This window comes from Saccostrea echinata, unplaced genomic scaffold (assembly GCF_033153115.1).
Source record: "Saccostrea echinata isolate AGI-Se365-2 ecotype Australia unplaced genomic scaffold, CSIRO_AGI_Sech_v1 ptg000008l, whole genome shotgun sequence".
Lineage (NCBI taxonomy): Eukaryota > Metazoa > Mollusca > Bivalvia > Ostreida > Ostreidae > Saccostrea > Saccostrea echinata.
The window spans coordinates 10,290,415-10,302,470 of NW_026889757.1; the positions used below are offsets into that span (position 1 = coordinate 10,290,415).

At 33.3% G+C, this 12,056-nt stretch overlaps 1 protein-coding gene across 1 annotated transcript; it reads left to right on the top strand.

Annotated features, from left to right (window-relative positions):
- The first annotated feature begins 424 nt into the window (after positions 1–424).
- Positions 425–3,591, top strand: LOC133181404 (uncharacterized). The gene is made up of 5 exons (XM_061315918.1): positions 425–687; positions 1,135–1,329; positions 1,646–1,716; positions 2,456–2,589; positions 2,702–3,591. The coding sequence occupies exons 1-5, from the start codon at positions 443–445 to the stop codon at positions 3,584–3,586; spliced, it is 1,530 nt and encodes a 509-aa protein (XP_061171902.1). The 5' UTR covers positions 425–442; the 3' UTR covers positions 3,587–3,591.
- Positions 3,592–12,056: the final 8,465 nt, after the last annotated feature.

The following is a 12,056-nucleotide window of genomic DNA, read 5'->3' on the forward strand; positions in this document are numbered from 1 at the left end:
TTAATTCGCCTTTACTTATAAAGCTACAGTTAGCTGTAAGTGGTAGTCGATATAGATTACTCAGTCTTAACCTCATCCTATCCTCATTGTTCAATATAAAGTTTCTGAACATTGACTTAACAAAAACCTTGTAGTGGAGCGTAGTGTTCAATTTATAGAATTATATAGATAAACATGTAAATATCAAAAGTACTGCATGTGAAAATTGTCAAATTAAAGATCGTTGTTTACTTCCATGTTAAATGTTTGTCCCAGGTAATTAAACAGTAGTATAGTCACCCGAACAGACATATATTTCGTGTACTAGGGAGAGATTTCAGATAACAGTATCTTCGTTATCACATATAAGTGTAAGGTAATCACGCTAATTTATATTTCGTGCGGACACTTGGTCATAAATATGCTTTCAATCGACACCCGCAATATAAGTTTTATTCTAAGGATGGTCACTGTCAGTTTTACCTTATTTATGGCTTCATTTGTGCAGAAAAGTTACTCTTTACCTGTTGAAAGTTGTCCAATGTTTGGTTGTCGTCCTTCGGGGACTTTTTCGTATGATCTCGATATAACAGTTAATGTGTCGTTATCCTGGCCAAAACCTTTCAAACAAAGTTCATCAGCGGATTCACTCGGTTGTGTGGGAAACGAGGAACTGATCGTTTGTCAAAGTGATGGGCAATCACATAGGTATGTGCAATGTGTTCATAAAACATGGAGTTATATGCTTAGTACAGTTTTTTTGGGTCCGTTTTTCTGATTTGTTTTTTAATGAAGTGATATTTCAATTAAAAAAAAATTATACCCTGTCAATAGAATTTTAAGTGAGTGAGAAGCAAATCTAGCGATTTGTACTTAAAAATTGGTATATTATCTAAGCGAGAAGTATTTACGATGCCAAGTGAGATAGCTCTTTATTTCAACGCAGAGTAAATTGCGACCGATATAAAATTTGAGCTAAAGCAATCTCGACACTTTCATAAATAAAGCCAAAATATAATCCTCGCTAAACTTTCTGCTCATACGAGTTTGTTTAATCTAAATTTTTTATTCTAATAAGTGGCTTCTATTAACAAATAAAACATGATTCTTTAGAAATAATAGTATTTAACTCTTGAAAAAAAAATCCATTTCTAGGGGATACATTAGCCTGACTGTTCAGAACGGTTCTCTTGCATGGTCTGACAAAGTTCTTTATCGCCCAACACTTCCAATAATGGACATCTACGGCGATATCGTTGGGACGGATGGTAACAAACTGGTAAAATACGAAGTCGACGGCACTCTAGAGAAACCAGTTATCAATGAGGAGAATCTATCTCCAGTTTACAGGTTAAAGCTTTGGTAACATTTATATCTGCAATATTATTATTCTTGTATCATTGATTTTACCATGGTATATGGTATATCACAGTCTACAAATTATGATCTAAATTCGGTAAAAGTATCGTGATGTCAAAGCAATGTCTTAAGTAACGGACTGGTATAGTCTTTCAACACATGTAACAGTTATTTCTATGAAGTTTGCAAATCTCCACTGATGTGCAGATTGATTGTAATTTACGTGTCCTTCGTATATACAAAACACCATTTAGACATTAAGTAAATTTAAGTAGTTCTAAATGCATGCATTTAATATCTATTCCAGTATAACGTTCTCCGACAACAACATATTTGCCATCGTTTCGAAGCTCGGAATGTTAGTAACAGTGGAATCTAGTAGGTGTATTATTTATTTTTATTAACAACAATTCCTTACTGACAAGGCACCTCTCCCCTTAATATTTAAACCCCGGTCCCAAAGATTTTTTTTTATAATTTGTATTGTTTCATAAAATATTCTTCTAGCACACATTAAAGTGTGCTCACTAGGAAAATCTAAAAAAAAAAAAAAAAAAAAAAAAAGATACATTAACGTTTTATTTAAAAAAAAACAACACAAGACAATAACCACAATCTTCGTAATCGAGTTCCAGATATAAAGCATAATTAACAATAGCCTTACAATCAAACATCTATTATTTTTATGTATATTGTGGCGTCTACATATAAGATATTTAAGAAAAATATGAAGATTACGAACAATTATCAAGCTCAAAAGTCCATTGAAACAATACAAATTTAGAGCAGAGCAAACACGGATCTCTAAAAACATCAGAGGTGGGTTCAGATGCCATGGACGTGTAAGCATCCCCTGTCGACCGATCACACCCGCCGTTGCTCCTTGTCATGATCGGTCAAACCAATGAAATAACTTTCATTTAACTGACATGGACGATTGCATGCAATGGAATAGTAGATATTGAAACAAGCTAAGCAAAATAATTGTTCGATCAAAGAAAGAATAAAAACTACGCTCTTAATTGAAATGAATATAGTAGTCAAAGGCAATGTACTTATGTAAATGTTATAGCTATTAGATGTATAAATAGTTTTACATGTAATTTTACATTCAAAGATGGAGTTCCCCATGCCTTCATAGAATTTAGGGGATGGGAAGAGAGGATGAATGGAACCTTTATACCAATAGCACCACCTGTTGTTTCCGGACACCGGATATATATTTTGACAGCTTTTCGTCCCGATGGAAAGGTATAAATTATTTCTGTAAGCTTAAAAAAAACATACATGTATATGCACATATGGCACTTGTAATTATTATTCCAATATATCTGGCATTTTATGTTCACGTATTTATTTTCAGAAAACTGCACTTTCCATGCAGCGATTGTATGCCATTGATATTTTCAATGTTTTGTCGGGAAAACTAAAGATTGCATGGTATTTTAATTTTGAAAGACTTTCCTCGCCAACATCCAAGGTCAACAGAAATGTCTATAAAGCAGCTTCGGTAGAACCCCAAATTTTAGTTAATACGGACACTAACATGTTGTACGTCAATTTACCACCTCTTCCAGAGACAACCAATGCTATCCATGTTGTCTGGGGATTCAAAGATGATCTTGAAAGCAGTACACCAACTTTATTATTCAAGACACCTCAATCTGTTGCTGGACTTGCCATGTATGAATCAAGCAGGTCTATTCATGTCAACAACAGTACGCCACATCAGTATGGTCCATGGATGCATTTACAGATGTTTCGTCATGGAGGTTCTGCAAAAGAACTTCATGAAATTGATGCCTCGCTTTGGGCCGTATCTACTGACAAGAGATTAATTCTGAAACTCTCTTCTACTACTGGGTCTGTTTTAGCACAAATAAAACTCAAGGATCTATTCAACATGACGATAAGAGTTACCTCCCGGGTAATGGTGGCAAGATCAACGTCTATTAATCCTCGTCGTGATAATCTTATTTTTGGAATAGAAGTGACACCCTCACTTGATGGGGAGGTTTCGAAATCTTTCAAAGATTTGTGTAACTCTCATGCTGTTAATCCTGGTTTGAAATATTACGTCATCAGTTTAAGAGACTCTTTCGTGAACTGGATCATTGGGACGCCCAATGACTGTCCAGCTATTGGACAAATAGCCGGCATAAAAAGATCAGGGAGGAACAAAGCAGATATGCTTGTCATTACAACATATTCATCGGAACAATCTGAAATATTTGCCCTGAATACATAATTTTTATAGGAACATTCTTAATAAAATACACTTCGGTATTTTGTTTTCTCCTAATCGTGTATTTACATGTATGAAGCATTTGATCATGAGGAATACGAAACAATAGTCTCGATTGTACTCAGTGATACATATAAAAAAATGTTGAACAGAAGAAAAAAAAAAAAAACTTCTATAGAATGACATTTTACCACCTTTCGAAATATAAAATGGAACATTTCCTTCCAATATCTATGTTCTAATTTTTATTTAAATATTACAATGTGTCTTACTGCAATAATTTATGTGGAGGAGAAAGGCCTTAAACTGTCCATTCTGTGAGAGAAAGAGCTGATCTCGGGTCGTAGGCTAGAGATAAGTTTTTTTCTCTCTCACAGAATGGACAGTTTGAGGCCTTCCTCCTTCCTAAAACGTGATTCTCTTTTGGGGGGATCAAATAAAACAAAAAAATGTATTTAAAAAAAAAATTAAAATCTCGGGGCAGAATTAATTCGGATTTCCATCACAAGAAGACATTATGAAAATGAGTGATGGGGAACTAAATACAGCTATGCGTTTCTTGGAAAAATTGGAAAGACTGCAAACCACTTAATCTCAATCTGGTATATGAAATCGCTTCTGCAGTACAACATTACCTTCGAATGAAGGAAAATTCACTAGTTTCATTGATGACAAATTTTTTGAAGGCATGCGTAGAGTTCTAGATTCAAGAATAAGGAAAATAAAGTCAACCGAAAAACATTTAACCTCAGTTTTTGTAGTTTTAAACAGCACCTGTCCATGAGTGACATTATTGAAGTTTAAACCTAGAAAAGGGGGAATTCATTTCATATACTGTAAAGCAGGAAATTAACTTGCGGAGTATAATATGCGCTATATTCGCGGAAATAAAAATTCCGCGAATTCAACGTTAAAATACAGTGAATAATTTTTTTTAAAAATTGATAAGGATAAATCGAAATATTACCGATATTTATTATTAGATTCGGTAACTCTACTTGTGTAACAAGATCTGAAAAGTAAGAAAGCCTATTAGGATCAAACTATGGAGAAAAAAAAATTTCCAAAATGCGTTATTATGCCATTTGAAGAGCCATTATTATGCCTTTAACAGGCCCGTGCTTTTGAAGGGGGGGGGGGGGGGCAGCCTCCTAAAAAAAATTACAAGCAAACAAAAAACAAGACCCCCCACACCACCCCATCCCACCCACAAGAACACACACAAAAACTAAACTTCCTGAACTCGAGAGGCATCTCTTTCTACCTTTTACGGTAAAACTTTTTAATGCAATTATTTGCCAGAAATTAACCAGACTGCAACAAAATGTTCAGGGACCAAGCAGCCAATAAATGAATTTTTATATTTAAACTATAGCAAAACTATTTACAAAAAAAGTGCCCCCCCCCATCCCTCGACCTGTTTGAAAAGGCGTTATGTCCAAAAATGGATAGGCATTATTTTATATTAAAAATATATGAAAGATTGAATCAAAGCCATCTTTATTTTTGCAATATTTAAAAGTATTTTCTATATTCCTCTACATCTTGCAGACAACTGTTCGCATGCCAATTACAAGAAGTCAACACTCTACTTGTGAAAATCCAGATGCAGCATGGGGCTTTGCTGGCCATGTATTAAAAATTCAGGTCAAATTTGAAAATGTTTTTCTCTCCTCTTGGAAAAAGCAGGCAAACTATTTGCATCGGTAAAATGAGCAAATAGCCTTCAACCAAATTTGTGAAACCCTTGGTAGAGGTTTCTGGCATCAGATCGAGAAGGACTAAATTGGTTTATCATTGAAAATATATTTCACATTAAAATTTTTTTCCTGTAATCTAATAACAATGTTTAAATTATTTTTTGAGAAATTAGCCCTATATTCAATTGCCGAGGATAAGATTTCAGCAGCCCCTGGGATAGGCTAAGTTGGTCATATATTGAAAATAAAATGCGTAATAACGCCTTTTTGAAAGGCGTAATAACGTCTTTTAGATAGGCGTAATAATGCCTTTTGAAAAGGCGTAATAACTCCATTTTGAAAGGCGTAATTACGCCTTTTAGAAAGGCGTTAATACGCCTTTCCAAAAGGCATTTTTACTTACCAAAAACCGTTATTGCGCCTTTCAAAAAGGCGTAATTACACCTTTCTAAAAGGCGTTATAACGCCTTTTTTCGCGTTATTACGCCTTTTGAAAGGCGTTATAACGCCTTTTAAAAAACTTTCTCCATAGATTGATCCTAATAGGCTTTTGTAGAAAAGGAAGCCTCTCAAACCTTCGTTTTAAAGAACAAGGCACAGTTTCAATACAAATCTTGCCCTGTGTTTTCTTAAAAATGAAAGTGATGTAAAAAATTAAAACTCATGATTTCTGAATCATTGGAATTTCATGCAGAATGATCATACAAATTCATGCCATATTCTTTCATGATTTATCACAATCATATACTCAACTAATATTTAAGCCAGTTTCAAAACTTTTTAAAAACATTAAATTTCTAGGGCACAATAAAGCTAAAACCATACCTTCTTTTTATTTTGTTATTAATAATGAATTTTTGAATTCGTTATAACGAATTCAACAAATTTGTTTTAATTTTACTCTATGTGAAATTTTTAATATAGAAGAATGCAAATTTTAACTGTGTTAATTCATGTTTCATACTTTATATTTGATTATGAATATGAATTATTGTTGCAGGGGTGGTTTATACTAGATGTATAAAATAACTCAACTCCTGGCTAAGGCTTTATTACTGTGTTTATTACTGATGTTTATGGAAGTCAATATAAACAAAAACGGCCCTATAAAATAAAATAATAACAATGAATATCACATGAGATAACAAATATATACAAAATATACATGTATTACTTATTCTGATTGATGTACGATAAATAGATTTAACAGTTAAGAGTTATCTCCCTTACTTTAAATATTTAGCATTTACATAAATCACTGTACAAATATTCTTTTCACATATATTTTACTGCCACATTTCAATAAATGTAACAATATGTAAATATAACTTAAAATATACAAAAGGTAACATATATTCAAATTACCTCTCTATGGGACAAGGCCCATTCCATAAAACATAGTAAATAGCCTGGATGCTTCATACAGGTCTACATATCTAATTATATAATAGAGTTGTACTTTGCATGCACTATGCCTAAATAGTAGTCATGGTTTGACACATGGTGCACGAGCCGGAGGCGAGTGCACTATGTGTCAAACCCTGACTACTATTTAGGCATAGTGCATGCAAAGTACAACACTATTGTTATTATTATGCTGACTGTTTTATAAAACGACAATATTTTCTCCATTTCCAATGTTTCATCACTTCTTATATTCATGTTAGTACACCCCTATTATGACGTCATGTTGTGCTACATGTACGTCATAATCTTTTTTCTTTAATTTTGAATGTTCCATGTACAGATAGTTTCAGAGAATTTTAGTTGTGTGAAGGGTAAAAAATTGCAAGATGCTATTTTATAAAAATTATTTTGTTTATTTTTTTTTCTTTTAGTGTAAAATATTTGAAACTAAGTTTATATATATTATAATACAGTGCTATAGATAACGGCGTCTGTGGCGTAATTGGTAGCGCGTCGGACTGACAATCTCGGGGTCGTGAGTTCGATCCCCGGCGTGGGCGCTGTCGGATTTTCTTCAGAAAAAGAAGCCGTGCTCTATTTCGGCATAGTATGCTTACGCTATATATAGAGGATATTCGATGTTTTGTAGATGAATATGGAATTTATTTCACGAGTGGGACAAGATTTTTTGATATTTTCACGAGTGCGAAGCACGAGTGAAAATATAAAAAAATCCTGTCTCACGAGTGAAATAAATTCCATATTCATCTACAAAACATTGAATTTTCTGTTTATTACATTTTCTTTGATTTTTCCCTTTGCCTCTCTCTTTTCTTAACACAGTGTCATAGGCTTGACGTCATAGTTGAGCGGTTGAGACGTCATAGCTTAGAAGTTGTGTGTCAGATTGAAAATATACATAGCATGGATTTTAGCAACGTATTTAGGAAGAAATTTGCAGTTTTAGCTCTATCAAGATGCTTAGTTACTATCTCTATCTTATGACAGGCCAGAAATTATTTTTTACTTATTTTGATATCCTTTCACACTGTGAGAGAATATCATTTTTGGTATTCTTTCACACTGTGAGAGAATATCACTTTTATTCAATAAATAAATCACAGTATTTCACTGTTGAAAATGTAATAAAAATCCTTAGACCACTATGCGAAAATAGTTGGGTATTGACTATATAGAGACAAACTGACAGGAGGCATAATAATAACAAATATTATTATACCTCTACTCGTTTTACTCTATATGAAATTAATACCATAAAACTGTCTATTTCCCCGAGAAGATACTATTTCTCCCATCTGAGGATTACTCCCTGAAAAATCAGAGCTACTCCCTGGGACTACTCCCTCATGAATATTTATTATTAATTTTAACCAATTAAAATGAACAGTGGGCGGAGCGTTGAAAGAATCTCGAGTCCGTGACGTTATGTTATTAGCAATGTAACTATGACGTCAAAACATTTCGACATGCGATGTCAAAATCATACTGGAATTTCTACGCAAAAAGAGGACAACGATAATCCTTCAAATTCATCTGGCAAAGGATTCTGTTTTGAAGGGAATATTCTGTGAAAGGCTACTTGTGATCAATTATAGTGAGCATATTGGTGTCTTGGAATTTTGTATTCATGAGAACCCATATTCGATGTCTAAAAACACAAGAAACACGTCCGATGTTTGATAATAAAAAGTTGGAGGAAATTCGGTCGGAAAGGGATGGATGGAGACACTTGTCCGGACCAGATAACTTGAAATCAAGTACAAAATTTGATCAAAAACATAAAATCTACGATTTCAGTAAGGCATATTTATTAATTTACGATGTTGACATGGAGACACTGGCGACAACTTACATTGTTAAGACAACGTCACAACGATCTCGATGATGGAGGTGTGCCTACCGAACTTCCAAAGTGCAGTGTTTGTCAGCTGTTTCTGGCGTGATTACATTACATTGATATTTTTCAACAGATTTTCAAATTTATTCTGAGTAAAGTTTAATGAAAAAAAAAATAGCATTCAGAGGTCTGCGAGAAAATAAGGGTAAACGATGAGACTATGCAGCTCAGGCATGAAACTTATAACACGTAGTTTTCTATTCTCTATGTAAAATCGATCAAGAACTGTATTAAATACTCGTTTACATTGTAAATAAAATGATTATTATTTTACTTGCGTATTTTGTACATTATTATGCATGCTATATTGCTTAGTGGAGTAAGTCTTTTTATATAGATATTACTGCGCTGTGTGATTAGGTCACGTAATGACCTATGACCTTCGAAAAACTTCATACAGGTATGAAGATATTTGCTCTCTGCATGTTTATATAATAGAGAGATACCACAAATGCATATATTCATATTTAAACTTTCACTCTTCTTTCAAACAGTGATATTAGCTAAATAGACATATTATAAAGATATAGAATGTTAAACTTTATACTTACTGTCAGGTCTGGTCTTAAAAGTCTCAAAGTCTTTGTCTTTATCTAGAAAATCTCTTTTCAAATACAACCAACCTGGCCAAAATCTCTGAGTAGTCTATCTGAGAACAACGCAGACCCACCAAAACTTACAACCAATAAAATTACAGAACCCTAATGTCATAACCTTTAAACTCTATCGCTCACCAAGTAAATAAAGGGGTGGATCTGGGATTTGTATTAAATCATAAAATCTTATTTAATTTCATTGATATCAATAATATTTATTCAAATATTATGTGATATACATTATATACAGTTAAAACACACTGCTACATTATGAATACCAATATGTACGGAAGTCTATTTAGGACCTATCAAAAAATATTTTTGAATTTGATATAACGAGTTGGGGTGAGCGCATTTTTATTTATTACTGATACCATTAAAAACCTTTATTTACACATTTAACTTAGATCCACCAAAGTAAAAAGTTGGACGGAATCAGTCTAGACTGTCACGATACATGTTTCTTAATAAGTTAGCTGCATTTCCACAAAAGAGTTTAAATAGTGCAAACTGTTAATGTTTTTAGAAATTATTTCATGAATCTGCTGCAAGTAATTTCTTATCATTTTAATAGGAAAAGATATATTTTTATTTCAATTGGAAATAGTTCCATATATGTTTTATTTTTAGAATATTATACAGATAAATTTTAATATCTACAACTTAACTCTGCATCTTTGAATAATGAGTGAAATCAGATGAAGCTTGAAAAGATAAGGCAGATGAAAGAGGATAACACATTTGAGGTTTTTCTGGCGGTTACTGACAAAACTCTAGGGCATTATGCAGAATTTTTTTTAAACTGTCTTTCTCCTCTTTTGATTGAATGATTGTATGTTGTATTTTTTAAAGTTTAATTCGAGAATTTTTCATTCATTTAAATGTGTCGGTGAAGGGCTTCAAACTTAGACCAATGCTTGGCACTCAGGGCCTTGAGGAAAGAGAATTCTTTATCGTACCAACGCCTACTGAGACACAGGACCTCCATCTCTACGGTGTCATCCAAACGATCCGCGGCTTTCACTTCTAAAGCCGGGCGCTTGACAAAGGAATAGTCACTAGCTATGTTTACGTCTTAGGTTTGACGCGGCGCGGCGAACGAGGACCGAACCAGGGCCTTCCGATCATGAAGCGAACGCCCTACCACTAGGCTACCATGACTTCCTCCCCTTTTAAAGATTTGGCATTGAGATTCATATATATGCAGACAATGGTAGTATTTATCACACTTTAATGAATTACACATGTATTTCAATTCCATAGAAAACCTGGTAGATTCAGGAAGTCTGACTGTTTTTTTAAAAGATTACTTGTGTAACGTTGAGCCATTATAAAAGTTATGGGAAAAGCTTAAGGTTCATTGAAATTTCCGTTAAGAGAAATAACTCTCTCTGGGATAAATGACTATAAGTCAATTTTTGTTGAATTTTCAAAGCCTTCTGAAATAGTTCACATTATGTTTTATGATAGTTTTCTTTTGGAAAAAATCATTTTCATTTACGCAAAATTTTATGTGAGTGAACAGAGATATGATGAACCATAAACATGCAACTTTATGAGAAAGTTATCCACAACAGAGTGTGAACTACTTTATATGATATTTAATTAAGGTCAGACGACACGTCCCTTGAATATCTGTTTTATATCTCTTCATAATATATTGAAAATTATTCATAATTATCATTATCTTGTGATTTTTAAACCATTTTCAAAATGACTGGAAAAAAAGATACACCAAAAATTGTGATATTGACAATTCAAGAGATTTCCAATACGATTATATAGAAAACTCCATCATCTGGTATCTTGCACAAATGCCTGGTAAGGTACCCCAATTTTTTATGAGGAAACTTGTTTAAGTAGCAATACTTCAAAGACAAATTCTTAGGGAAAATTATATATTATTGAGGAACGTGTCGTCTGACCTTAAGTTCATTCATTTACACTTCTATTCACAAAAAATAACTTTGAATAATCAAGATAAAATAAGTTGTATTGAGTTTGAATTCATTTTTCAAACATGATTTTAATTCTAGTAATTTGGTAATTAATACAGTAATCATGTAAATGAAGGCATGGGTTAAGAATACAAGTGATATTTGTACCTTCAAGTTGAATCTCTGAAATTCATCTAAAATACATGTACAAATTCAAACAAATTAGTTGTTCGGATGCAGTTATCTATGGCATATTGTAATTATCTTGTTTGTGTCCTGTCTTGTTTGTCCATTATTAAAATTATAAATTATTGAATTGATAAAAATTGTGGCATAGATTAAAGCTTCTCAAAACTGCATCAAACTTCAAGATCAAGGTCATGGGGTCAGATGTCCTATATTCCGAAAGGTCTTGTCACAAGTCTTGTACTGTGAAAAATATAAAAGCCCTGTCTCATGTCTCTTCTAGAGCAATAGTTATGGCCAATGTTTAAATTTGTGATAATTACGTCAAACTTCTAGATAAAGGTAATGAAGTAATATATCTTTCTGAAAGGTGTTGTCATGGGTAATGTACAGTGTACTGTACATGTAAGATATGAAAGCCCTGTCTTCTCTAATTCTAAAGTTTTTACCAAGGTAAAAAGAATTGAATGGATGAATGTATGTTGTTTTACGTCCCATTCGAGAATTTTTCACTAATACAGAGACTTCACCATATACCGGTGAAGGGCTTCAAATTTAGACCTTTACTCGCCACTCAGGGCCATTGAGCAGTGAGGGTTCTTTATCGTGCCAGCGCCTACCGTGACACGAGGCTTTGGTTTTTAAAATCTCATCCGAAAGACCCTCAACTTTCATTTCAAAGTGCCGAGCGTTTGGCGAAGAAACAGTTGCTACCATTTTTTATCGACT

Bases quoted from the DNA above. Each gene is read 5' to 3' on its own strand.
- LOC133181404 (XM_061315918.1), top strand. From the start codon at position 443: ATGGTCACTGTCAGTTTTACCTTATTTATGGCTTCATTTGTGCAGAAA. The intron at 688-1,134 runs GTATGTGCAATG...ATCCATTTCTAG, and splicing joins AGTGATGGGCAATCACATAG to GGGATACATTAGCCTGACTG. The intron at 1,330-1,645 runs GTTAAAGCTTTG...TATCTATTCCAG, and splicing joins AATCTATCTCCAGTTTACAG to TATAACGTTCTCCGACAACA.